The following is a 25,971-nucleotide window of genomic DNA, read 5'->3' on the forward strand; positions in this document are numbered from 1 at the left end:
TTCTGAAAAGAGCTGTTTATGTGGCAGCTGTGCTGGATTTAAGTTGCTTAAGTGCCTTTCCAATTCAGCTGGTGTTTTAGGAAGACCAACAGGACAGCCTGGATTAAAAATGTTCACAAAGTCCAAAATTCTGAAGTCCCAAAAATAAAAGAGATGCACAGATTTTACATGTAACTGCAGTGCATGACTATGTTCAGCACAGAAAAAGGCTTACAAACTTGAGCACTGAGGAAAAATAACTGTCAAACAGCAAAAAAAGAAAAGAAAATACATGCTCGAAAGGAAGGTAGGCTAAAAAATCAGGGAGTTTCTGCTGCTAGAAATAACTGCTAATGTTTCCTCTTAAAAAGGGCAAAACTGCGAGCAAGGGGAAGAGCAGAGTCAACCCAGCCCAGGGCAGACGTGTCTGAGTCACCGAGCTCTGCTATGTCCCGGTCTCCCCGCGGGTGTGGCGGCAACAGTTTGGGATCTGCTCCCAGAACCGCAGCTGCTGCCAGGAGGGAGCTCGCCTCTCCTGCCAGCTCCCCCCCCGTGCTGTGCCCTGCCCAAACGGCACCCGAAAGGGCTGAGCTCAAGCCCTGGGAGCGCACGCCTTGGCCATCAGGTTGTGGTCGCAGGCTGGGCAGGAGGGAAAAAAGCCTCAGAAAAAAAGCTGCAGAGAGGGTGTGATTAAAACTGGCAAAGGTTCCCAGCAGCCAGGCTGCACCAGAGGAGGGCAAGGCACGCACCACACATGCAACGCCCTGGCAGGAGCACATCCCTTCCCTGTGCCAGCTTCTCCCCGCTGAGAGCACAACACAGACGGAGAAAAGCAGGAGGTGATACAGAAGTTTGGAGAAGGTCTGATACCCAGCTGGGTCTGAAAGTTTCCTGCCTATGAGCAGCTGAGCAGGGAAACTCCCCCAAGTCTTCAAGTTGCAAGGAAATGGCTTGCAATGCCTCCGCTCCCTGTAAAATGCAGATAACTCAATCTTCTGCTCATTTTACATGAGCTTTCTTTGGGACCAGCACATCCTCTTGGGCTACATGACCGGCTGAAGCCACCCAAGGGCCCCGAGGGCACCGCAGTGATGCAGGTCACTGCCAGAAATGGTGGGCTCGTGCTCTTCCCCTCGTGCTGCAAGTCAGGCCCATGGTGAATTGGTGTTACTCAGGGCAAACTCTTGCTCTACCACAGCCTCATTTGCCCCTCTGTTCCTGCAGCTATTGCTAGAGGAAGGGGAAGGAGGGGAAAGGCAGAGCCCACGCTGCTGATGGCCGCTGGCCCTCCTGAGGGCTGGAACACACCGACAGCACCCCCGCTCTCGCCGGAAAGCAAAACAAAGACAGAAGTGATTCACCCCCACGAAGCAACAAGTGGTCGTTTGGGACAGGAAAGCCAAACCCCAGCCCCCTGCCTGACCTGCCTCCCATCCTCTTCCTTTCCTGAGATGGGAATACTGCAAGAGGGGAAGGATATGAAAAATGCCCAGAGGAGAGTTGTTTGTCAGACAATGAAGTGTATCAGGCCAGGCAGCCCACGTCCTACAGGTATCTCCAGCTCCAAAAGCCTTCTGGCCAGCCTGATCTCAGTGCTCAGACTGGAGTTTGAAAGCCAAAAGAAACATGGCACAACGTGCCCTGCCCTCAGGGATGGGCCCACAGAAACCATGGCAAGCAAAGCTCAAAGGGAAACATACGCTCATTGTGGCATTTATCTCGGCCACTGTCTCTTCATCCGTCGGGAACTGGTAGATCTGGACGCCGTTGCTGACCAGCTCGCTCATGATTTTACTCTTGAACTTGTGCAACTCGTTTTTGGCGATGGTGTCAGCCTTGGCAATGATGGGGATGATGTTCACCTGCAAGACAAGGACAGCACCCCATGAGAAGCACCGCCAGCCACCTCCCAGCCAGCGGAAGGCCTTTCCTGCGGCTGCTGCTGGCAGCACCCCTGCCACAGACAGGATGTTCAGGCAGCAGCAATGATGGCCTTAAAAAGAAGTCGAATGCAATTTGGCACCACGCTATTTCCTGTCGTATTCCCCTCCTTGTCGGAACTGGCTGGACAGGAAATGCTGTCAGAGACCATTGCGAGCTGCTCCAAAGAAAGGAAATCACTATCTAGGCACTGCTCTGAGCTGCACGGGCTGGGGGGCTGCAGGCAACACGCTCAGACAACAGCCTCCTGCGGGCGTTTGCTCGAGTGCTGGGACACCTGGGTTTATTCTTACACGGCTCGTAGATGACCAAAGAGAGCAGCGTGATGTGGCTAACATACAAAATAAGGGTAAGTATCTGGTACTCTTCTGTACACACACAGTTCGCAGTGCTGGTAGCAGGATGGCAAACAGGGGCAGCATCTAAAGCTGGAGCGATATAGCGTGGGACTCCCAGGGTAGCTGAATGGGTCCACGCTCGGCAAGTACCTGCTTTGCTGGGAGAAGGTAAGGACGTGTTAGGAGAAGGAAACCTGACTTCTTTTCCATCCCACTCTGGACAGACAATTTCTGCCTTTGATCTTGCAGGATGTGCTTCACCCTCACTCTCCTCCCTTGCAATGGTGGGCAATGCTGCTAGTGTGGGAGATGTTAACATTGACCCATAGGAAGGGATTTTTTCTACAGTACTTGAAATCCCCTTAAGTTACATCACTTAATTCTGTTTGGAGGATGTCCTGGAGTTATTAAACCCCCTTTTGCCAAAAGACAGAAGACAAGTGCCAATTAGCTCATTTTGGGTTAATCTCCATAACCCTGCTTTAAGCTGACTAGAGCAGGGATCCTTCTCCATCACTGCACAAAGCCCAGCCGACAGGCTGCTCTAGGAAGTACAGAACCGTTGTCATTTATCTTCTGCAGAATCAGGATCCAGCGAGCCACAGGTGCAAAGTGGACAGACTTAAATTGCTCAGTCATGGTGCAAAGAAGCACAGACACCTCATTTGAAATACTTGTTCATTTTACATTTGTACATCGGTTATTTTTCCTGGAAGAAGAGAGGTCAAAACTTCTTAGGTTATCTAGTAAGAAATCGGGCTTTAAACCACAAGTTTAGTTCCTGGTTTTGTTACTAAGGGGAATGCATTTACTCAGATTCTTGTTTATCAGATCATGGTTACAGTAACACTACAACTGCCTAGAAGATCAAATCCCTGTTTGTATTTAGAGCATGCAGACACAGCACTCTGATCTGTTTCTCATTGATTGGTAAGATGTCCTTAAGTGCTTTAGATGCACTTCTCCCCATCTCACACACACTTACACAAGGATTTGTACTGAAACCTAATTAATCATTGGACAAAGTGAAATAGAGATGGCAACCATATTTTTAAGTGCTAAACTAGCAGAGTTCAACTTAAACCTCTCATTTTATTTATGGATTGAAAGAGGAAAACATCCTTTTTTTTTTTTTCCTTCCAGCAGCCAACTGGTCTTTCAGTTGTGAACAAATTTGCCACTTGTGAACGTGGCCAAGTTAAACCACAGCAAAGCAGCAAGAACAGTGGGCTCCTACAGCATCTTAGCACATAGTTTCATGCTCTCAGACTTCGTTTTACAGCATAGCTGTGGAGCAAAGCAGCCCAGTTTCCTAACCAGAGATGGGACTGGAAGAGGGTAACAGCCCACACTCTTACTAAGTCTCTGCAATGTATGAACCAGTGAATTATGACCCATCCCAGCAGCCAGCCCAAGGTAATAAAATTTTCACACCACATCTCTGCTAAAAACAGCTGGTGTTTCTCTGTGCAGGTTTAGCCAGGTCTGTGGCAAGGTCATAAACCCATAAAAACCACTAGTGCCAAACAGCAACGGTCATAACAGGGGCAGCAAGTACCTTACTGTCAAGCTTCTTCATGGTGACCAAGTCCAGAGACTTCAGCGAGTGTCCAGTTGGTGCAATGAAATACAGGCAGGCGTGAATCCTGGTGTCGTGGTAATTGAACAGGGATCGTTTGATCTTCAGCTCCTCTTGCAAGTAGGCTTCAAACTGTGCATCGATGTATTCTACTATGGGCTTGTAGCTGGTGAGAGAGAAGACACAGCAGTGAGCAAACCAGGGCGTTCACTGCTGGGACCACACAGGTCTCTGACCAGGAAGCTTCAGAGGTGCTCTGCACGTTAAGGGGACGAGTGTTGCTCACAGGACCCTCCCTGCCCAACTTACAGTCCCTTCCGACCAGGTTTCTGTTTCTGCTTGAGGCACAGAGAAGTTATTATGGATTTATTAGCAAGGAAGAGTGGCAGAAACCCTGGAATTTAGGTGCATGGAAACCACACAAGGCTGCTATCCAGAAGAGAAATGTATTTTGCAGTCTCTCCCATTGAAGCCTGAACGGCTGCTCTGCCAATGCCATTGAGAAATTTAACTATGAAGTCACCACCTACCCTAGCTTGTCCAAAAGCTTATTTGTGATCTAAAAAGAGAAAAGAGAGAATTGCGTAAGGGAAAAAAGGGAACTTTTCAGGAATTGAAACTCGTGAGCAATGCTCATGAATCACTGCATGTTTAAGACTGTTTGGGGAGGGGGAGGATCATCTCGATGGAGAAAAATCGGTCATAATTTAACATTCCCTGATTTAATTTCTTGTCCTGCTGGAAAGGAAACTTTTCCTTTTGTCCCTTCCTACACCTCAGGGCCTCCAACACATGGAAGCCCTCTAAGGAGGGCACTGAGACCAGGACAATATTCTCACTGCCTCAAGTACTGGATTCACAGCAGCATTAATGCTCACAGAAAAGCAGCTGTGAGGAAGAAAGAGGCAACCAGGTGTTTTCAGGTTCTCCAGAAACAACTTTCTGACAGGCAGTCAACAAGGTTTTGGTCCCTTTGCTCCACATGCCTGTGCAGCTGTTCGAGCAGTTGCTGAAAAGCCTGGGTAAAGTAAAAGACCCTTGCTGAATTAACCAAGCAAGAGCTATGGCAGAAGACAGCCAGTGCTGCACAATGGCCACTGCCACCAGAGACCCACAAGACACTACTGAGCACTGTTTGTTAATTTGCAGGCACAAAACGTTCACAAAATCTCACTAGGTTTGCAACATCACCTCAACATGGGGCAGATCGTGTTAGAGAAAGACCTGTAACAAAACCGAGTGGAAAAGGACGGGTAGGACTTGAGCCAGGAGCACAGAGAAACCCCAACTGTTGTGGTGTTGTGTAGGGACACAGCAAAAAGAAAGCTGTCCCTAAAAGCTGCCCTGCTGCCCTGTAACTAGCCCTGTCCCCAGTGGCCTGAGAGGGAAGCTGTGGGGCTTCCCTACCAGTACTGCTGGCTCCTGTCTGCCAAATGAAGCAAATGCAAAGTGACCCGGCAGTAACAAACTGCAGAGCATCCGCACTCTGAGCACCTGCTCCTCTTGTGAGCAGCTTTTGTTCTCGCCTGAGAGCATATGGCAGTGTCAGACGCGCAGAGCTTCCTCCAGCACACACGCCTGTCTCTCTGCGCTGGCTGGGAGCAGGAGCAGCAAAACAGAGGCAACAGTTGCATTTTATTGTCAGGTCAGGAACAGAGGAAGCATTCCCGAAACAAGGCGTTGTAAAAATAATAATAATTCCTAAAAATTGAAGAAGTTTTCATTGTGGAACGGGAAACAGTCCTTGTTCCATCAGGTACCTGTTCAATTCCTGTTCTGCTAACAGGAGCCTTGGTGGGAGCTTTCATTTAAAGCATGCATTGCCAAAGAGCTGATGTCACTGACCTACCAAGCACCCTAACAGCTTTTGCTCAGTGCACACGGTGCCAGACAGCATGCCCTCAATTTGTTAGGTGCAGGGAAGAGGGCTGTAAACAACCCTCCAGAGGGAGCTGGGATTACTGCAGTGAGGGAGTACATGGCTCTAAGATGTAGGAAACGCATTAATTAGCTTATTAGCCGTGATCACAGAACGAGTGGTTTTCACACAACAGAGAAGCCCATATGGATGCACACAAAGGATTGTGCAGGCTGCCCAGAGGATTTACTTCATGTGCACAACATGAAAACTCAGCACCTAGGCACAAGGTTAAAGTAAAACCCACCCAGACTTTGAGCACTGTGGGATGGTGCGAGCAGGAGCTACGATCTGAGTCCCAGCCCCCTAAGAAATGGTAATGCAATGGCAATTTGAGCACATGTTTTCAAATATTTATATGCTTCAATTCAAGCAGATACTTAAACTAAGCTGCACAGAGACAAGGAGGGCAGAAATGCAGAATCAGTTTTGAAGCCTTCTAGGTGATTCATTTGTTCCTCACTTCACTTTCTGGCCACTTCTACCTGTCTTGCAGGGCCAGCAATGCAGGAGCAGGAAACATCCCCAGAGGATCAAGCCCTTCTGACCTCAGAGCACCTCAGCAGAAGGATACCAGGAATAAATTTACCTGTCATCTTTGTTAATTTGATCACCAAATCCAACCGTGTCAACAATAGTCAGCTTCAGACGGACATTACTCTCCTGGAGCTCATAACTCCTGGCTTTTAATCTCACGCCAGGCTCGTTGTGTGTCGCAGGCTCACTTTCAAACTTGGTGTTGAACAGAGTGTCCATCAACGTTGACTTGCCGATGCCAGTTTCACCTGGGCACACAAAGGCAGGGTCAGTACAATGCCACCCCTTGCCCCCAGCTCAGTCTCAGGCACACTCACCAGGTTAAGGAATTATTCCGCTTTGGTAGCGGTGGAATTAGGCTACACACCCACAGTTAAGCCAGGTAATCCCTGCAGGAACACATCTTTTGAGAAGGTCCCCGTCTTTAGCAATCCCCCAGGACCGAACCAGGGACTTGGCAGACATCAGGAGGTGACAGCAGCTCTGGCTTCTGCTGGGCTCTCACCCATTTCCCCTGCAGGTCACACCACACACCCTGCAGACAGCCCCAGCCAAAGCACCACACGCCGGGGCTGTGAATCCAGAACAAACCCCTGCCAGGCAAAAACTGCTGCTCCCACAGACGCAGGGAGAAACCAAACGCCTTCAGAGCTAAAAGCCATCACCCGCAGGTGAAGAGCCTGGCTGCTGTGCTGGGAACAGCAAGGGGATTAAACAAAAAGATGTAACAGTTCTAAGAACAGTTACTCAGACATTTACTGAGTGAGGCTCCCTGTGTGGAGAAGGGAAGGGACCCCGCCAGCGATGCACCAGCAAGTGCCTGCTGCTGCCAGAGGCTGGTTACTCGACTTGCTCTGCTGGCAGTGCAGGAAAGACAAACGATCATGCCTTTCCCAAGGAGCTATTTGCTCCCAGCAGTGCTCAGCTGTTACCTGTGGCTTTTACATTGGTATGACCTGACCGGTGCTGCAGGCTCCTTCCTGCTTGGTGGCATGAAGAGCCCCAACCCCCCCCTGTTTTGCAAGGGATATCTGTACTGAGGACAGCATGAAGCATTTCTACCCAAGAAATACTTAATTCTATTTTAGGAGTGTTGGCCAAGCTCTGACACAACTTTCTTTACAGAATCAAACTGGAAATTCTCTTAACCCTAAGTTTGATTCCTAAGGGGAGATCTGTCTCTCCACACTTTTACATTTGTGTTTGTTTGTTTTTTAATCCCAAACTCAATTTTTCTTTTTTTCAAGGGAATTACAAAAAAGCCCGTAGGGAAATTCAGGCAATCAAAACTTGAGACAAGTACATCAAAAGTTTTTTCTTAAAAAAAAAAAAAAAAAAAGAAATAGCACACTACATAAATACCAACTTTTTAAACTATAACAGGTCAGCTAATCCCCTGATGCAATTAGTAACATTGATGAAAGCATTAGCCTAAATCCCATTTTGAAGTCAGAAGTGTCTGCTGAGCATTACCCTCTCCAGCTGCTGGGAGCAGGAGGGGGCTGAGGGGACATCCTGAGGTCGCTCCAGCCCGAGAGAGGTCAGGATTTGGGACAGGGCTCTGCACCGCAGCGCGCAGCTCTGGCATTTGCAGGTCAGGCTTGCGAGGGGATCCTACCCCAGCCTCTCTAGCGAGTTATGCTGCCATTCGTCACCTCTGACACATGATGATTAGCCAAGATTTCAGAAGAATTTCCTCTCTGCATATTATTTCATGGCAGAAATGCCAAGCTGCATCTCTTCTGGTCAGCTGCAAACCACATTCGCTGTGGCACTACACTTAGCATTGAGGCAAACCACTCGCTTGTGAACAGGACCTCCCCTCCAGAAAATCTTAAATTCAATTGATTGATTAATCAGGGCAAAAACTAAGGTGGGAGAAGGGACCCTGCACCTGGGATGGTCTCCAAGCAGCTCTCTGGGTTGTAGGCAGCTTTCCTAGGATGAAAATCTCTCTCTCAAAACGTGCAACCCCCCACTTATAAGACCTCAGCAGTGTTTGCATCCACAGAAATGAACTCTGCTATTCAGCAACTTTGCAATACTCAATAGTTCACTTTGCTGGCTTTGACTTTGACCACTTTTGTGCTAGGCTCAGGGAGGTAAGGGATTCTTTACAGACCAGTAAAACAAAATCTGCTGCACACATGCCTGTCACAGCTTTCCTGACCTGGGAAGCCACAGGATATAAAGCAAACTTCAAAAGAACAAACAAATGAAAGAAGAGAAGGGGAAGACAGCACCTATGCCCAAGATGTTAGCTCCAAATCCAGATAAAGTGCAAGCCACTTGAAAAGATCAGCCCTAAGCTGATGGCCCAGGCTGTTAAACTTGGCAGCTACACATTTGAGCAAGCTCCTGATGCAAAAAAACACTGCTGCATGCTGTGCCAGATGGACTTAGCAGCATTTCAGCCATTCGCCCTACAATTAAAAGCTTCGCATTACCATGGCAAAGTTAATTGTGTCCCTTCCCAAAACACAATTTCTAAAGTTTCTTTTTAAAGGGGGAGGTTCCTCCTCTTCGGAGAACTGCAGCCATTTGTATGAAATCTTAATTTGGGGCTAAAAATGGTTGATCAGCACATTTTATAAGAGAAAGGAGTCGGAGCAAATTGCTATGTTAATGGAGACATATCAAGTCACACTGAGAGAGGAATATTTACTGCCAGAGAAAAAGGCAATTAATTTATGCCATTTTGATCAAAGAGCTGCCTGCTAATCGGGATGTTCCCTGCTGAATTTTAAATGGTTTCATGCTGCTAGAAACATCACGTGGGGGCTGATAGCTTGAGCGTGCACAAGCATCCTACTCTCTTATCTCGTTCTTCAACATGCAAGGCTTCAGAGAAGAGTCAAGTTTGTTCACCAGATTGTTTCAGATGGCTTATCCGGCACTGCAGACAAAGTCTCAGCTTGCCACAGAAGAATCAGAGGGCTGTATTTTTTTCCTAGCTAATTAACGCAACTTGTTAGAAGGGACAATATTGCCTTCTTAAGGGCTTAAGTGAACAATGCCTGAACAGATGTTGTTTGTGGACTGCTCTGTCAGATTAGTAGTAAAAGCCAGCTCTTTTGCCTATTTTGTCTCATCACAGGGGACACCTTGAAGATGTCCACCACCAGCTCAATGCTGTTTTGGCACACAGCTCCCTAGGGCTGAGCGATGGACTTGTATCTGCACAGAGTGCAGAGACAGCCAGTAGCTTCCTATATTCGCAAGAATCAGGTACCTTCCCATATTTCACCTCTGAAAAACTGAGGTAAAATAAGACAATAGCTCAGGCTACAAAACCAACTTGCAGCACCCTGATTAAATGCAGCAGAGAACAGGTGACAGGCTTTGTTCTCAACTACATCATTTGGAGACTAAAAATGGCATCGTTTCCAACTGGAAAAACTAAGAATATAACACGACAGGCAGACAAAGCCTGGAAGGGAAGGAATGCAATTTATTGAGAAGCAGCCTCTGCACCCAACCCCAGGAGAGACGGATTTAAGTTAACATTCTTTTAAAAATTCATTTAGTTCCCAGATCAACTTATTTTCCTTATGGCAGCCTTTGGGAAAAGCAAGATTGCAGAATCATCAAAAGGGCAGATTAACACCCAGAAACTCCAGTATTTTAAGTCAAGGGACCGGAGGGGGAAAGGGAAAGAAGAGTAGATTTTACCCTGGAGAAGCTCTGCACAGAACAGTAACTTTCATGCTGCTATGGCCACAAATTGCTGAGGTCTCACCCCCTGGCCAAGGGAGAAGGGGCTAGCTTAGGGACGCGCGTGCAGTGAGACTTACCCACGCAGAGGATGTTGAAGCAGAAGCCCTGTGACGTTGACTTGTTGACCAGCTGATCAGGGAGGCTGTCGAAGCCCACGTGGCCGGAGAGGGACAGGTTCCTAAGGTCATCGTTCTGCAAAGCCAAGAAGAAAGGCAAGTAATGGGACGCTGAGCAGCACATTGCACCCAGCAGCCGTCAGGAGTCTGCCAACACACGTGGGCTGCAGTGCTTCAGTATGGCCACAGCAGGACATGGCTGAGACTGCAACAACACCTCCGAGGCCAGCTACAGCTCTTCCCAGCTCTCACAGGCCTTGGCCAGACAGGGAAAAAAGCACACACGATGCTCTGCAGATGCCTTGGTTTACAAATAGCCTTGTCTGACATGAGGTGGGAAAGCAGGGCACCTTTCCCAGCGCTTCCCACATGATTTGTGAAGCCGTGCCGCTGCTCGGCGCCTCCAGCAGCACGACACCAGCACAGGCACCCCGGGACCCCCAGCCGCAGGGTGCCCCCAGGACCCATGGGGACCTGACTGCTCTTGCCAAAGAGCCAGGGCTCTTTCATGGGCGGTAAGGTGTGGCAGAGGAGGGAGATGTGGAGCAGCTCCAAGATTATATTTAGGACTTCTCCACAACGGTTGTACAGTAATTCACAGACGGGCTTGGAAAAAGCAGCCAGCTGGGTTATCTCTTCCCTCAGCAAATCACGGTTGTGCCAACATCCTGAGCACAAACAAACTCGGCAGCCCTGGAGCAGCTCTGCTGTTATTTCAGACCATCTTTCTCCACGCGTTTGTCCCTAACTTAAGGCCTTAACAACTCCCTAACTTCAGACCTTTCTCCAGTCCCAAACGCTTCCAGCAGTCACTCCACCTGAGCTCTGCTGCTCAGCTAAATGCCAGCCTCAGCCTGGCTTAAAGGCTAAAGGAGCTGGCAGCACCAGCTCCTTTTCCCCCCAAATCAGCGTGCTTTAGAGCAAAGACACCCTCTGGTTGCTAAAATAAGGATCAAAAGCAGAGGAAGACTTGCTGCTTTCTGCACGATGGCTGAGCGTCCCCGCTGCCCTCCTCAAAACACGCAGACTGGCCACTGGCTGCACTTACAACAGGGCTGGGCACTGCTGAAAATAACAGACTAAAAAAAGAGAAAATCTTTAAGAAAGACAACACACAGAACAAGAAAAATCTCAGGTCTGTGCTGTTGCACCTGCACTGGACGCCTGAGCCTTCCCTTCTTTGGCACCCAAACCAGGCTCGTCTGAAGGTTTCTGGCCAACGTCCCGAGTGCTCACCTCCATCCCTCCCTGCACTGGAGGCTACTCAGCAGCACGGAACTGCAGGAGCTCAAAATGAGTAAGAGATGCCACCCCCTTGCTATGGCTGGAAAAAAACAGCACAAAACCCCCCTCACCTCGTGTACCCACCACAGGGATCTTCTGGGAAAAGCCGCAGGCAATGGAAGGACAGCCAGGGACTCAGCACGCTGCGAACAGGTTAAGCTGAATATTTGTAACGGGAGTATTTTTAAAACCCCAGTGGGCTTGGGTTTATGGTTAAGCAAAGGCAGTGGGAGCAGATCCCAGAAAGCAGTAGGTGCCCATGACTCACACGCTGCACAGAAAGCGGTGGGTGTTAAACACCCCTCAGCGCGGCACCAGCATCTCCTTCCCCGACGTATTTTGGGAAGGCGAGTACCGAAGTGCTGCCTCATCACCAGTTACTCAGCAGGAACAGGAGCTAGCCTCATCTCCTGCATCTGGGGCAGTTATTTTTTGCTCCCTGTTTTTATCACCGTTTGCTCCCCACCCCCCTTTCTTTTTCTGCAAGTGGCAAACATCAACAGCAGGAGCACCGAGCGCCAGTATCTGCACGCTTTTCAACGGCAGGTATCTCTCCCAAGCCGTGCCACGTAACAGCAGGCAGAGGAGTAGCCTGATATCTGCCTGCAACAGCAAAACCCCAGGAAAAGCTCATTAGCCCAAGGCACGGGCAGAGATGAAATGCAAGCCCATGTCTCCATCTCCCCGCAGCGGGCTCCAGTCTGCAGCACGTCCCACTCAGCAGCGAGGCTATCGAAACACCTCCATTTCTGCTGGAGCGTTGCAGATCTGCGTTTTGAAGGAGGCAGGAGGACCACAAGGCGCTGGCGTTTATAAATATCCTGCTCCAAACACAAACAGCAGCACCCTGCAGCACGGCAGCCAGCTCCAGCACACGCACTTCCAGCGCTTTTGGGGGAAGGCTGAGCAAAAGCCTGCCCCTTTCTGGCCACTCTCCCCACAGCAGGGCTTTGCCACGGGGCTGGCAGCTGCAGGACAACGATGGTTTTTAAGATGTTACACTGAGACCACTTGTCAGGACCCCATCTCCAAACACTTGTAATTTTAAGGAAAAATAAGAGTTCCTTGCAAAAAAGACATGAAAGGGTTTGCAGCCTCAGGGCCCCGCAAGCTGTACTTCAGATCTGGTTCCCTTCACACGGGGCTGCTGCTGGTAAGGTTTTTATAGGTCAGGCAGCGCTGTGAGGGATGCTCTGCAGCGAGCAGGGGGCCTACCTGGAGGTACCTCAGCAGGGCTTTGTAAAACAATTTGGCTGACGAGGCACGTGCAAGGAGAGGATCAGCTCATTCCTCCTAAGCCGTGGTGGCTTGGCAGAGCTAGCAGGAATACAGGGAAGCAAATTTATTTTTCCCCTCACTGGAGACAGCAGCAGGTCTGTGTGAGAAGGGGAGGTGCCCTCGCATCTCAGAAGGCGCCCAGTAAGAGATCTGGGAACCACCAAACCCCCTTCCCTCCTGGGTGGGAAGGAGCATCTCCCAAAGGCCGGCAGAGCGAGGAGCCAGGAAAAGAGCTGCATTTACTGCCCCACTCTCCCCCCCAGCAGCTGGCCCCTCAGCCCAAGCAGCCTCCTGCCCGAGCCCCTCCTGCTTCAAGGCTGCTGGCAAAACGCTCCCCTTCAGCCCCTCCTGGCCCACTGCTCCTGGCAGCTGGGGGTCACTTTCACACGGCCCCTGAAGAGTTAAAGAAAACAAAAACGAGCCTCGAATTCAAGAGGGGAAAAATGCCGGTATGCAAAATATTGAGCTAGACCACAAATATGAGGCAAGTGTTTAGTTATTTGAGACCACACGACTTCGGGGGAACCTTGAAGAAATTCTGAAAGCTTTTATTGTTGTCAGCAGCTCAGGCCAGCTACATTTTTGCCTGATTACTAGGCGCACGTTCCCGTGTTTCTCAAGCAGTCTCAGATGCTGCATCCAGAGCCAGGGACCTCAGAAATACCTTAATCTGCTCAGACAACAGGGTGGCTCAGGAGACAGCAGCGAGCAGGGCAGCAAGGAGCAGTCAGGACGAGGCAGATCCATCATTCCCCCTCCCCACGTTAATGCTGGGTGCCAGTGGGGCACGAAGTATTCCCAGTGATGGCCGAACCTCTAATTCTTGGGTGAGGGAACTCGAGTATAATAAAATCGGGGAAAACAAAAGGCAAGAACCACCCCCTCCCTGCCACAGCTCGGGCATTCGTGCCCTGAGCACACAGCCCGCAGCAATCACTCAGCTAATCAGGAGAGGAAGGACTGGTGTTGTTTCAGGCTAGGATAACCATCAGTGGCACCAGCAGGGAGGGGGAGTTCCTGTCTCCGTGCTTTGGCTGCAGACTCGGGCAGACATCTGCAAGCTACTGAAGTCTGGGAGGTCTCTTTTTTTGTGTTTTTTTTTTTTTTTTTTTTTTTTTCTTTTTGCACAAGGGAACACAGCCCCTTTGGAAGGCACAGCCTTGCTCTAGGTGGAGTGAGCCCCGCAGATCCATGGAGGGGTAGGAGGCTGGGTGGCTAACACTCCCACCAGCCTGCCGACTGACTCACCCTGCAGCTCCCTGCCACTGCCCAGAGCGGTAGAGATCTCCGAAAACCATCCTCTTCTTTCTAGATAAGAGCTAGCACAGGCCACCATGCAGCAGGGAACTGTGTCCTGTGGCCGGCAGCGCTGCCACTGCTCCCGCGCCTGCGAGGAGCTGCTTACATTGGCAGGCTGCAGCAGTGCCGCGGGAGGATGGAGAAAAAGGATCCGGTGGCATTCTGCTGGGAAGAGGGAAGTCAGCAAAATCCGACCATTCCGAAGTGGCTGCAGAGAGTGGGAAGGCACATTGATCTTCCAGGCAAAGCGCCTGGCTAAAGGGCAGCGCCGGCTCGCAGCAGGAACGGCCGCGCTTCTGCCAAGAGCTGCCATAAAAGACGTTTTCCTCCTTAGGTTTCCAAAAGCCACGAACCCTTCTATTTGGAGTAAAAGTGACTAATGCCTCTAACGGCCCCTGATGTCACAAATTGCTAACCAGGAAAAAAAAAAAAGCTGGACTTTGGGGATGATAAGGACCATATGTGCATTCCAGCAGGACTTGTAAACTCACTGAGGGGAGAAAAAAGGGCTGAGGAAGGCAGGGAAGGAGGAAGGGAGGGGGAAGAGAGACAATGTGACAAACAAGAATGAAGACCATCCAACGGCAGAGCCCAACGAGAACCAGATGCTCTCGGCTCCTCTGGCCAATCTCCCCCGCCAGCAGGACAGCACAACCGCCTTTCTGAAAGCTTACACGAAGCAAAACGCCAGCTGGTACCAGCACCAGGCTCCCCAGGCTGAAACGCCCCACGACTTACTGCAATTCCCCTGCCTTTTTGTTTTCCCAGATGCCACATGGAGAAAGGCAAGTAAGCCCCTTTTGGCATCCCCTGCCACCCTCCCGGAGCCAGGCACAGATGAAGTGGCAGCATCCTTCACCAGCCCCAAGCAAAGTGTTTTTGAGAGGGCTGCAGCCCAGCAGCTGCTGCACGGTGTGAGCGGCACCGGGCTGCTCCGTGCTGGCACCAGGAGAGGCCGAGCTTTTGTTGGACCTGAGAACATTTCGGCTTAGGAATTAAAAACGACTGGGAGCAGCAGGGCAGAAGCTAAGTGCAGATGGCAAGAAGGCACGGCACTGTATGGACATCAGAGAATATTTTTTTCCAGTTCTTTTCACACCCCCATGGCTACAGGATCCTGCAGCATCACAGATGTAGCTCGGCAAGCCAGCAGAGAGGAAAAAAACCAACAGCCATTTCCTCCTGTGTTCCGCTGCCACGCACTTAAAATAGCCCCAAACCAGCTGCTGCTAAATAAGTGGATTTAGACTTGACTAAAAGCCTTTAGCTGGAGGCGCGGCGCAATGTGGGGCTCGACACAGGAAAGCGTGAGGTGTGAACCCAGCAAGACCTGTGCTAACGCGGGGATGCTCGCAGGGAGCTCTCGGGACAGAGGCCTCGGGCACGGCAGGGCAGAGCTAACAAACCTGGGCGCTCAGCACCCGATCCCATCGCCAGGCTTTCCTCAAGCCTTCCCCAGGTTTCCAGCAGCCCCAGCCCAGCTCGTGGTGGGAACGCAACCAGGGTGAAACGCAGAGCTTTTCAGGAAGGAGAGCAGCCCGCAGGGCTTTCTGACAGAGCTGTAACAAGGCAGCACTGTTCCTGTACCTGAATCACGTTCAGGTCTGCTCCAAACACAAAAAGCAGCAGTTCTCCTCACGAGGTGCTGCAGGCACAGGCGAGCGGGGCTGCTTCAGCCAGTCCTTAGCCTGGTGTTTTCTTTCCTGAAAAAACACAGCCGCACATCAAGGGCGCGTTTTGTCAGCTCCCATTCAGCAAGCTCCAGAACTGAAAGGTGCCCCACATCGTGCTCGGGATAATTAATTAGCTCTGGGACCTATTAGCAGGATCGGCATTAATACCGTGCCCTGCCGGCCTGCTCGGAGGCAGGGGGGGTGTCACAGCGCAGCGCTGCCCTGCACAGACACCAGAAGTTGTGCTGCAGTTCACTGCACAGCCCCAATTTCCACGTGAGCCCTGCAGAGCTGGGTACATGCAGGCGCACAGCTTCAGAATATTTCTTTACTAGTGGTCCTGAGCCTCGGCTAAAGAGGTCTAACTTAGCACAGTAATTCTCCTCACGTTAAAATCTTACAAAACCACAACATACATCCATGCTGCACGCTTTGTTCATCCTGCAGGTACCACAGTGGTGAGCACCAATGGTCTTGGCTTCAAAGAAATGATTGTTCAGCTGCTTGAATTCACACAAAGGGCACTGACAACTTGTCTTGGGCTTGGACGTAAATGAAGCAGGCAAATGAGCTCTTTGTGAAATCCCTACCAGGGCTTCCAGGATCATGGCAAACGCTAGACAGAGGCTGGGATTCCTTGGTGACACTTCAGTGGCCCAGCACTGCCAAAACCCAGCATCATCTGGATTGAAAGAGAAGAAATTAAACACTTGAGTTTTCAACAAGGCCAGCTTTTGACACTCGCTGGCGATGGGCGTACTTGTACGTGGCTCTACCAAGGAATGGAGAGGACAATAACGAAGCAGCAAAACCAGATTTGAACCTGTTCATTCAAATCTAGAGGAAGGTGATTTTGGGGTATGAAGCCACAGCCCTTGCACCTGCTTTAGAAGAGGAAAACAAGAATGTGCAGCCCCTTAGGGCAAATCAAGCTATTTTAGGGCACCACGCAAGTCTTTCACCATTAATAACAGGTTAGCAATCAAGGACTATGGGAGGCTGCAAACCCTGCTGTTCACCTTAGCATGCACTTTTCCTTTTTCACCAGGAGCGAGAGTGAAATTAAGTTGAACCAAACCTGCGTGCAGAGAAAAAGGTCAAGGCTTACTGAATTATTCAGCTGACAGTTTCGAAACATCAGTCTCCAAGCTCTCAGCTGACTCAACAGCAACCTTCCCCACTCGCCTTCGGTGGGTCTTTGCTCTCCCGTCTTTAGCAGGGGAAGCCTCCACAAAGCGTTTTATAAATAGGCCACAGCTTCAAGGAGCGGTTCCCCATTCTGGCTGAAGTACTTCCTTCCCTCCACTTCATTAATTCTGGATTTTTGTGGTTGCCTTGAAAGGCTGTGTTTTGTCTTTCCAAAAGCACGAGTTGGACGGAGCTCTCCCCCAGGAAAGCAGATCCCATCCCGTCCTGCAGCACAGCCATAACACTGGTATCGCTCGGAGGAGACAGGACGCGAGGACACATCGCAGGCTCCTTATCCCCCTGCTGTCTGGCTGCGCTGACAGGCTGCTGCGGAGACCTCACATTTCTGGGCTCGATGGGAAGCACAAGACAAAACATTTTTCTCGCATGCGGACTGCAGACAGGAATGTTCCCACAGCCGTCTCCACATCCATCACTCGCTAAGGGGCAGGACCACAAAGGCTCTGGATGACCACCGCGGTCCTGGTGATGCTCCAAGCCGTAAAGAATCCCCCGACAGGACAGCGGCAGCCGCCCAACACACACTTGAACGGCCTGAGCCCCATAAATGCGTTGTAAGAGAGAAGGCTAAACAAACATTCACGGCACCAGAAGGAAGGATTAACTCGCTGGTCACAAGGAATCCAAACACCAGCTTTACAGCCCCAGGTTTTGGGCTGTGGCTGAGAGAAGGTTTTTGTTCTGCAGACAGACACCGACTCCCATCCACGTGGAGAGCCCTGCTCTGCCCCACCTCTATTTCCTGCAAGGGATTTTATGCTGAACTCCCCTGCCAGGCCCCAGTAAAGGGGAAAAAAACAATCCTCTTTGCATTTTAGCTGATCACAGATGCTGAACACAGCGTGAAAGATGCTACAGAACTGCAGCACAGGCCACCAAAGCCTCTTACCAGCACAGCCAAGCTCTCAACCAAAGCTGAAATGTTTCTGCCCTCTCTGTAACGCACCCTCAGCCTTCACTGCAAGCAGATCAGCAACGAAAGCTGTGACAAAGCATGGCCCACGTGCTTCTTTTTCGCCTGGGCCAGAGGAGCCAGCTACAAAACCACAGAGCTGCCCCCAGCAAATGAATGTCTCAGAGAAGAGACTTGAAATCACGTCTCCCACGGGAGTCAGCCCAGGGAGCCCCTGCTAGGGCTGAAACAGAGAAACATCACGTTTCCCTCCAGCCCTCCAGGACTGCAGACAGCAAAGCCTGGGCACCACTCCACTAGGAACCTCTCAGCCCTTTCACAGAATACTGACAGCAATCTCCTCCCTCCTCTGCACCCTCCGCGTGCCCTCACCTCACCCCCAAAGGAGGCTCAGGCAGATGCCACCATCCCAAAGGGAGATTGGGGTTTTCCCCATGGGACGCGAGCCTGGGAACGCAGCCCAGCAGGAAGGGATCCTCCCCCCATTACAGCAACGACACCAACGTCAGGCTCGTCAGGCAAGTTCCTCCTGCAGGGATCTATTTTCCAAATACCTCTACTACTGCCACTGGAATTCCTGGGGGATAAAATAAATAGTGTCAGCAGTGCAGGTGGGAATACATTATAACATTTTAAAGGCAATGAGGCCACACCGCAGCTCCCGAGCCGTTTGAGCACAGTTTCATCCCCAGCACTGGATGCAGGGTTTGTGGCACATCCCTGGCACAGCTCTGGTCCCTCACCTCCAGGACCCCTGGCCACCCCCTTCGCAAGGGCACGCAGCATTTGCACAGCTCTGACCTGTACGTGAGCTTGCCGTGCCAGCTGTGCCAGCAGGCCAAGCTCAGGGCACATCAGCAGCTTCGGTTTCTGTAGCCACCTCACCTGTCCTTGCTCTTTTAAACAACCTGTGATGATTTCTTTAAATATTTAATAACTTCATGCAGCCTGCTTAGCAGCAAGGTGCTCCTCAGCAGGAAAAGCCATGTTTTCGGGCAGCCGCAGGACTTCTGAGAGCTACAATTGCATAACCTTGAGTAAAAGCAACAACCTCGCCTTTTAAGACATGTCTAGGAGGTAAAAGCTGCAAAGGAGAAAGGACCTGGGAAAGCAGATATATCTAAGGAGCTCAGGATAAACAGCTGCTCAATTTGCCTTCATTTTCCTGTGCCTTAGCAGCAGTCAGACAGGAACAGCTATTGAGGCAACCGAAACAACGAAGCCTACCTGAGTTGGGAGGAAATTCAGGCCTTACCTTATCAGCAAAATGTGTAAGCACAGACAAACCTGTCCCTTTAAACTGTTGTGGCCATGCCGTGTGCTTGAGTGCTTGGCTGTGCCAGCATGGCATCCTCCAGCCCAGGTTCCAGCATATTCCTGCAGTCTCCAAGCAAGCACACACACGGGCTAGGACACCTGAAAACTGTCATCAAGCTCCTGCTTAAGAAAATCCCACTGCCTTTGCTGTGGGATTGCACTTAAAACAAACAACAGTGTACAAAAATGCAAGCAAACAGAATAAACTTGCCACAGGAACCTGTGCAGGCTCCCAGCTACCACCCACTTTACGCCACGCGCCGCAGTGCAGAGATCCCCACGGCCTGTAAGGAAGGCAGCTGTCAGCTAACATCAAAGGCCAGCACGGCTGCTAACTCACTCAGAGAGAGCAGCAGCACGCGAGCGTGCAGCACGAGCATTGCAAGCTGTCCTGCAGCCCAGGCAGCAGCCTGGAGGAAGCCTTCACTTGGCAATACAGCGCTGGCAAATATCAATTCCCTGTTATCTAGAATTTCAAGGAGATTCATTAGTTTCATCTTAATACCACAAATAAAGCCAGATGCAGAAGTGGCAGAAGCTGCTACACGTGAAAGATCTGCCCGTGCCCCACACTGAATGGCTCTCAAAGCAGTCACCCCTTTCCTCCTTCCTCACCACCTCGCAGTTGAGTGTGGCCAAGCTGGGCACACCAAGGGGACACGGCTGGCAGAGGTGCCATTTCAGGTGCTGGTTCCTCTTCTTTAAGGGAAACTCACAAAGCAGATGAAAGGACAACAACTAGTGTCAGCTAAAGGATTCGGGGGGTTTAGCCTACAAAAGGAGAGAGCTCGCACAAATCTCAAGCTCCGCAGCGCTGCTGAACATCTACAGCAAGTTTTTCAGAAGCGCATCTGGATTTCAGGGGAGGAAGCTCATTCTTTCCGAGATGAGACTGAGCCCACGTTGAACTTCCCACCAACACCAGCCATGCTTCAGCAGTCCTTGAAAGGGAAAAAGCCACAGGGAATTCCCGGGGGAGGGAAGGGAAAGTCTCTTCAAGACTGTCCAATGTGAAATGAAAAATAAATAAGTAAAACCTCAAGGTCCCACACTTCCCCTCATGCAAGTTGCTTGAGATGCTAGCAGCCCCTGAATCTTCAGCCAACTGTATGTTTTCTTAAGCTCATTTTTTTTTTCTTTTCCTCTTTTAAGCCAACAATTTTAATTTTTGGTGTAGAGAAAGCCACATATATCCCAAGGCACCAAGTCAGCACCCCAGAACAGGGAAGCCCAGTGGGAACAGTATATAAAGCATGAGGAAGTAAGTGAAAGTAAAGTATTTAACTGTGAAGTTTTATGAACATGAGGTGTTATTTTGAACTACCAATTAAAAAAATGAAAAAGAAAAAGCTCCTAAACAAAAATATTAACAGTATTTCTATAAATTAACTCCTATTAGTGGCTAGATTCCAGACACTAATTAACTGTTCTGTAACCATTAAATCCTATTCTCATTTATAAATAATTCTGAGACCTTGATCCAAAGCTAACTAGCAACGTGGAAGGGCCTGATGCTCCAACAGCAAAGTTTCTTACACCAGGAAAAATGAACAAGAGGCAGTCCTTTAAGCCACAGAAAACACATTGGACACTGAGCTGAAGGAAGGAAAAAATGAAACCAAAAACCAGCACAAAGGTCTTCAGGACTAAGAGCCCACGGTCCGTGTGTCTGCTCTCAGAAGACAGCTGCAGCCTCCGAGGTGCCTGTACCTATCTCAGCAACAGGATCATTATTATGGCCTATAACCCGATGGACTAGGTCGGAGATTTGGAGCCATTTGCCAGGTGCTAAGAGGAAGGGGTGGCGATGGCCGCGGGCAGTGTGGTTCAGCAGGCACAGCTCTCCTTCTGTAGCTCTCCACACTCTGGAAGTCCGCTGGAAGTCCCCTTAAAGTCACTTACGTAAGGCTGCATGCAGTTCCAAGCCTTTGATCAAATTACGGGGACTTCCACCCCTAAAGAAGAGGAAGTGTACTTTCCAGCTCACGGGATGTTTTCCCATACCTCCTGCCATCAGTCAGGTGGGTTTTTTCCCCTCCCACACAACAGCTCCAGAAAGAGCCTTGCTACAGGGATCTTTTCTCCAGCTCTGTCCCAGCATGTTCCCTCGCAGAGCTGTGTTCACAGCCCTGCTGATCGAGCCAGATCACAAAACACAGCCCCAGAGCATCTGAGCATTACGGGCATTGCATCCTGCCCCCTAGGAAGCCACACGCAGGAGCGACACTTGGCTTGGAAAGCAGCAGGGGAGGATGCTGTGGTGCCAGGTGGAGGCACAAGCTCCAGTGAGCACCCCCAGGCTGCTGAAAGCACCAGCCAGCCGGCTCTGTGCAGCCCCTGGGAGGGGTAGTGCTCTCTGCTGAGCACGCCAGCTGTGGACCTGGCTTATTTTGCCAAAAACTCAGGGGGTGGCTACAAACACAGCTCCCCTCTGCGCCCCCGAACCCTGCTGGCCGTTGACACTTCATCATGCTTCCCAGCACCACGGCTCTGCTGGGAAAGGACCCCAGTGAACCTGCTCTGCTTATCAGAAGGCCAAGGCGACCCCGTGCATTAGGACCAACGCTTATTTAAAAGATGACATCTTGTGGGAACACAGGGTCTTGAACCAGAGGACAGTGCCCTCGCGCTGGGGCTGGTCACTGACCCTTGTGTGAGCACGCAGACGGCCCCGCTGCTCCAGCAGCCAGCTCACGGCACCGCAGAGCTCCCGCAGCCCTTGGGTTGGCCCGGGGTGGGCATTTCCTCCAGCTGACAGCTCCAGAACTGCTGAGGGGCCACCCCCAGGGAATCTCCCAGGGAATTCAGAGCAGTTTCTGCTCGGGAGGTTCCCACAGCTGAGCTCCACCACCCGGGACAAGGCTGACACAGAGGATTTCACCCTCCAGCTCGGAGGCCACCCCCCTGTGTCGGCGCAGCACAGAGCGGGGCCGTGCTCTGGCACCGCAGACAAGCCCCCTGCAGGAGGCGGCCACCCCAGCTGCCCACGTCTGGAGCAGGCGACACCGACTGGCAGCAGCTAGTCGCCTTGTGGCCTCCTCCAATTACTGCCTAAGAGACGACGATTTTCGGAGCTGCACAAAGCTGCACGAAGAACCAGAGCGTCCGGCAAAGGGGCTCCTATCATCTCTACTGCTCCCTGGGAGCGAGGATGCGCTTTGTTATTAAAGCTGATATGAGGGGAAACCACCCGACTTCAATGGTGTGCTCAGCCCTGCCACGGAGCAAACAACCCCCAATTAGTGGCAGGCGGGCGCTGACCCTGCCCTGCGCCTTGCCCAAGGCCTCCCAGCCGCATACCAGGGCTCCCCGAGGCCTTTGTGAGCCGGACCTTTGGCCACCTGGCTCCTGCTCTGCCCACGCTGTCGCGACAGTTTAATTAAAAGCAGGAGGCTCCAGAGCTGGAAACCGGCAGGCGAGCGCTGTTGGTTCACATCTGGCTCTCGAGCACGGTGCCGAGGCAAGGCTGCAGCTTCTGCAGCCACAGGAAAGGCGCCCAGCACCTCGCTGCGAGCCAGAGAGCAGCTCTGAGGTGGTACAAGACGCCTCGGAGCTGTGCTGTGAAGGAACCTGGCACTCGCTCAGGCAGCCCGAGTACTTGAAGGGAAGGGATTTGCCTTCCCAAGCAGCACAGGGATTGCAAGAGCTGCCTGGGAAGAGCCTGCAGCTCAAGATCTCTCCCTGTGCTGCTTCCCACAGCTTGTTTGATGCATGAGGAACACTTCCAGTCACTACACTTCCACTGCCTACAGCCCAGCGCTGCTGCACAGCAGGGACAGCCTTCAGGAGCTAAGTGCAATGCTTGCATGCCTCGCCCCGAGCTAACCCAATGCTGTTTGTCCCGCAGCACTCTCGCTGCTCACAAGACCCCTGGCAGAGCGTTGCGAGGCGCTGGCATTCCCCCGTGTGCTCGCTGGAATCGTGCTCTCCCCAGCTCATAAATTATTCCACGCACAGGCTGCTGCAACTTCCATTAGCTGTCAGCGCAGCCCTGCTAAAAGGTTACACTGGAGCCCGCACCCACCTCTGCAGATGAATTAACACTGGCCACCGTGCTCTCCTCCGACTGCCCACCCTAGTTTGTGCTTCAAAAGAAGGCAGAAGTGGCCAGCTCCATACTTCTAATCTCTGTCCTCCTGTCAGGACTTGTGCTGTAACAACCAAGGGCTGCTTGTATCAGAGCAGTGTTCGAATATGTACTTATAATACTTTTTCCTTGATACACCCCAAACGAGAGGAAGTTGTGTCCAGCTGCTCACTCTTTCCCCAGACAGTCAAGCTAAACACGTACCTGCTAGATTTCCAAGTCTCACAACCGTACAGACACAGGCAATACATATTCCACTCCACCTCATTGAAATACGTTGCTCAAGGACAGCTTTTGGAAGGGGAGAACAGGATATTTTGTAGGGCTGTTGCTCAGAACGACAGCAATAATAAGCAAGAGGACTTGGCATGGCCATGCATCTCCCGCGGTTACTTTACGCTGTAGCTTTGTATCCCCACCTAACTCAAATATATCCCAAGACTTTATTTTCCTCTCAAAGGTAGGACGAGCACAGGTCCCACAGGTCCTCACAGGCTGCCCGTTCTAGATCCCAGTTTTCAGGACAGATCTCCATTCCCTTTTCTTCCCCTAAGTCATGGGGATACGCAGTCGGGCACATCGGGTCTCCCCGTTTGGCTGCGAGCTGCTCAGCTCGGCCGGCTAAGAGCCAGCACACAGCACGTAGCAGCCACAGCCGAGCAAGGGTGCTGCAGGGCGAGCAGCCCCCGCCACCCTGAGCTCTGCCTCGCTGCAGCAGGCAGGATTTGGAGAGCTGACAGAGCAGGTAAATCCAGTCACAACTCCAGGGAGCTGAAGCTCGGGATTTGGGAAGACAAACATGCCCTAAGGCAAACGGAGCCTGCTCCCAGCGAGTGTTTCCTGCGGAAGGCTGGGCAGGAGCAGTTCACACGAAGGAGCTCCCTGCTCCGACACGCTCAGCGACTCCAAGTGCCCGAGAGCTGCCTGTCCCAAAACGGGGGCACAGCTCCCATGTGCAGCCATGCCACGCTTTGCATGGGTTGCTTATGCCCCAGCCCAGAGCAGCTGGGGTCTGACAGATAAATAGCAGCCCTGGGGGTTTGGCAAGACTTCAGAGAGGCAGCCTAACGCCCAGCTCTTTCTGCTGTCCTCTCAGGACCGTCCAGGAGAAGAGCTGGGTTTGTACTTGTAGCTCCTGGGCTCCCACCCTGTTTGGGCATGCCATGCAAGCCTGGCCCTGTGGCAGGCCCCAGGAGAGGCAGCAAAGCACCCTTCCATGGGTGGGTGCGCGATGCTCACACCTCCTTGGGCCGCCCAGTACCCCCCAGAGGTGCAAAACAGAGCAGAAGCCTTGAGAGCAGGCTTCCAGTCCTACTCACACAAAATGCAGAAGGACAGCAGCCATCCACCCTCCTACCTGCCCAGCACCGCTGAACCCAGGACTCTGGGCCACGGCCCTGCTGTCCAAGTCACCAGGTTGCTTGGTTAGGCTGTACAAAATACTGCTTTCCTTAGGTCACATCCCATGGAAAAACTGCTCTTCTGAGCTCCGCTCCTGGCGAGGCTGAGGCCTTGAATAACAGACGGTAGTCACGCACCAGGCTACGGTTTCAAATAATGTTTTTGTTTAAGCAACAAAACCAAAACACCTCCAGCTTTGATGCTTAAACGGTTCTAGCCTGCAACACAGAAACTCGCAGTGTCTGAGGAATGCTCTGTGTGAAAACTGCCCTCTGCTGCATTTACATAAACCCATAAAAACAAGGTCAGTGGAGTTACTCATATTGCTCACTTTTAATCCCCTCTTCCTTATTGAAATTAGCTGTTAAATCTCCCCGAAAACATAACTTGCATATTACCTCATTTGAATAGTTGTTTTCTTGAAAGCGCTTTTAATTAAAAGCATTTAGTCTGGTAATGCCTCCGTGCCACAAGATCTCACTAGATTTGGTGCTAGGTTTATGAAGCAGCTGTGCTATTAATCCATTCATCATAGCTACGCACCTTAAAAAAAAAAAAAAGGAGGAAGGGAATTATCATCTGCCTTACACATGGAGAAAACAAGGGCACAGCAAATTGAAGTCCTTTGCCCAAGACCGCCCCGCAGATCAGGGGCCAAAGCACTTGCAGCGTGCCAGCCACACAAGCCCTAATCCCCAGTGCCTCTTGTAATTAAGGATCTAATGATGAATAGCTGCATAACTCCACACGCAGAACAGCACGGGTGATTTCCAGCAGGATGAATATTCAACTACCTGGAAACACAAAACCCAAGGCCCCCTTACACTACTACTTTCTGGCAATTACATACCAGAACCCAAGCTAAGTTATTCCTTCTTTGTCCCAGCTACCACCAGCCGGGCATCCCAGAAGGCAGCACACTTCCACAGGTTTGGTTTCAACTCCCAGCCCTGCTTCTTCGCGATTCGGGGCATCAGGAAGGCTTTACAGCTGCCCTACTGAAGAGCTGAGACTTACAGGCGGGTTTTCCCCAAGCATCATGCAGCTCTGAAGCCCTGATGACTAACCAACCTCCGAGGGCAGATTTGAGGGGGCAGCAGGAGAAAGAACCACAAATTAGGTCAAATGCTCCTGGAAAACGCCAATTACTTTATATAGAGCAGATTGCACTCACATGTCACTTAATCTCAGCTTGCTGTTGTCAGATATTAGCTGAAACTCCGTGCTTTGCTTCAGCTGCCATATTAGAGCGCCACATATCCAATATTAATGAGAGAGATGAAACAGAATGAGACTAGGTTGGCATTTTCCAAGATAAAAGAGACTTTGTGACAGGAAAGCGTTCCTTTAAAAGCAATAAGGATTTTTCTTGGCTTGGATACTGC

The 25,971-nt window shown here is 51.1% G+C and overlaps 1 protein-coding gene across 4 annotated transcripts in view; it reads right to left on the reverse strand.

Annotated features, from left to right (window-relative positions):
- Nucleotides 1-25,971, reverse strand: part of SEPTIN11 (septin 11) — an 81,887-nt gene that overhangs the window by 23,499 nt on the left and 32,417 nt on the right. For all 4 annotated transcript variants that reach the window (XM_084519280.1, XM_084519279.1, XM_084519281.1 and 1 more), the window contains 4 exons: nt 10,087-10,201; nt 6,345-6,540; nt 3,817-4,003; nt 1,680-1,841 (listed from right to left, as the gene is read on the reverse strand). In XM_084519280.1, the coding sequence (XP_084375406.1) occupies nt 1,680-1,841; nt 3,817-4,003; nt 6,345-6,540; nt 10,087-10,201 (660 nt within the window). The remainder of the gene's footprint in view (nt 1-1,679; nt 1,842-3,816; nt 4,004-6,344; nt 6,541-10,086; nt 10,202-25,971) is intronic.

This window comes from Aythya ferina (assembly GCF_964211825.1).
Source record: "Aythya ferina genome assembly, chromosome: 4".
Classification (NCBI taxonomy): Eukaryota; Metazoa; Chordata; class Aves; order Anseriformes; family Anatidae; genus Aythya; species Aythya ferina.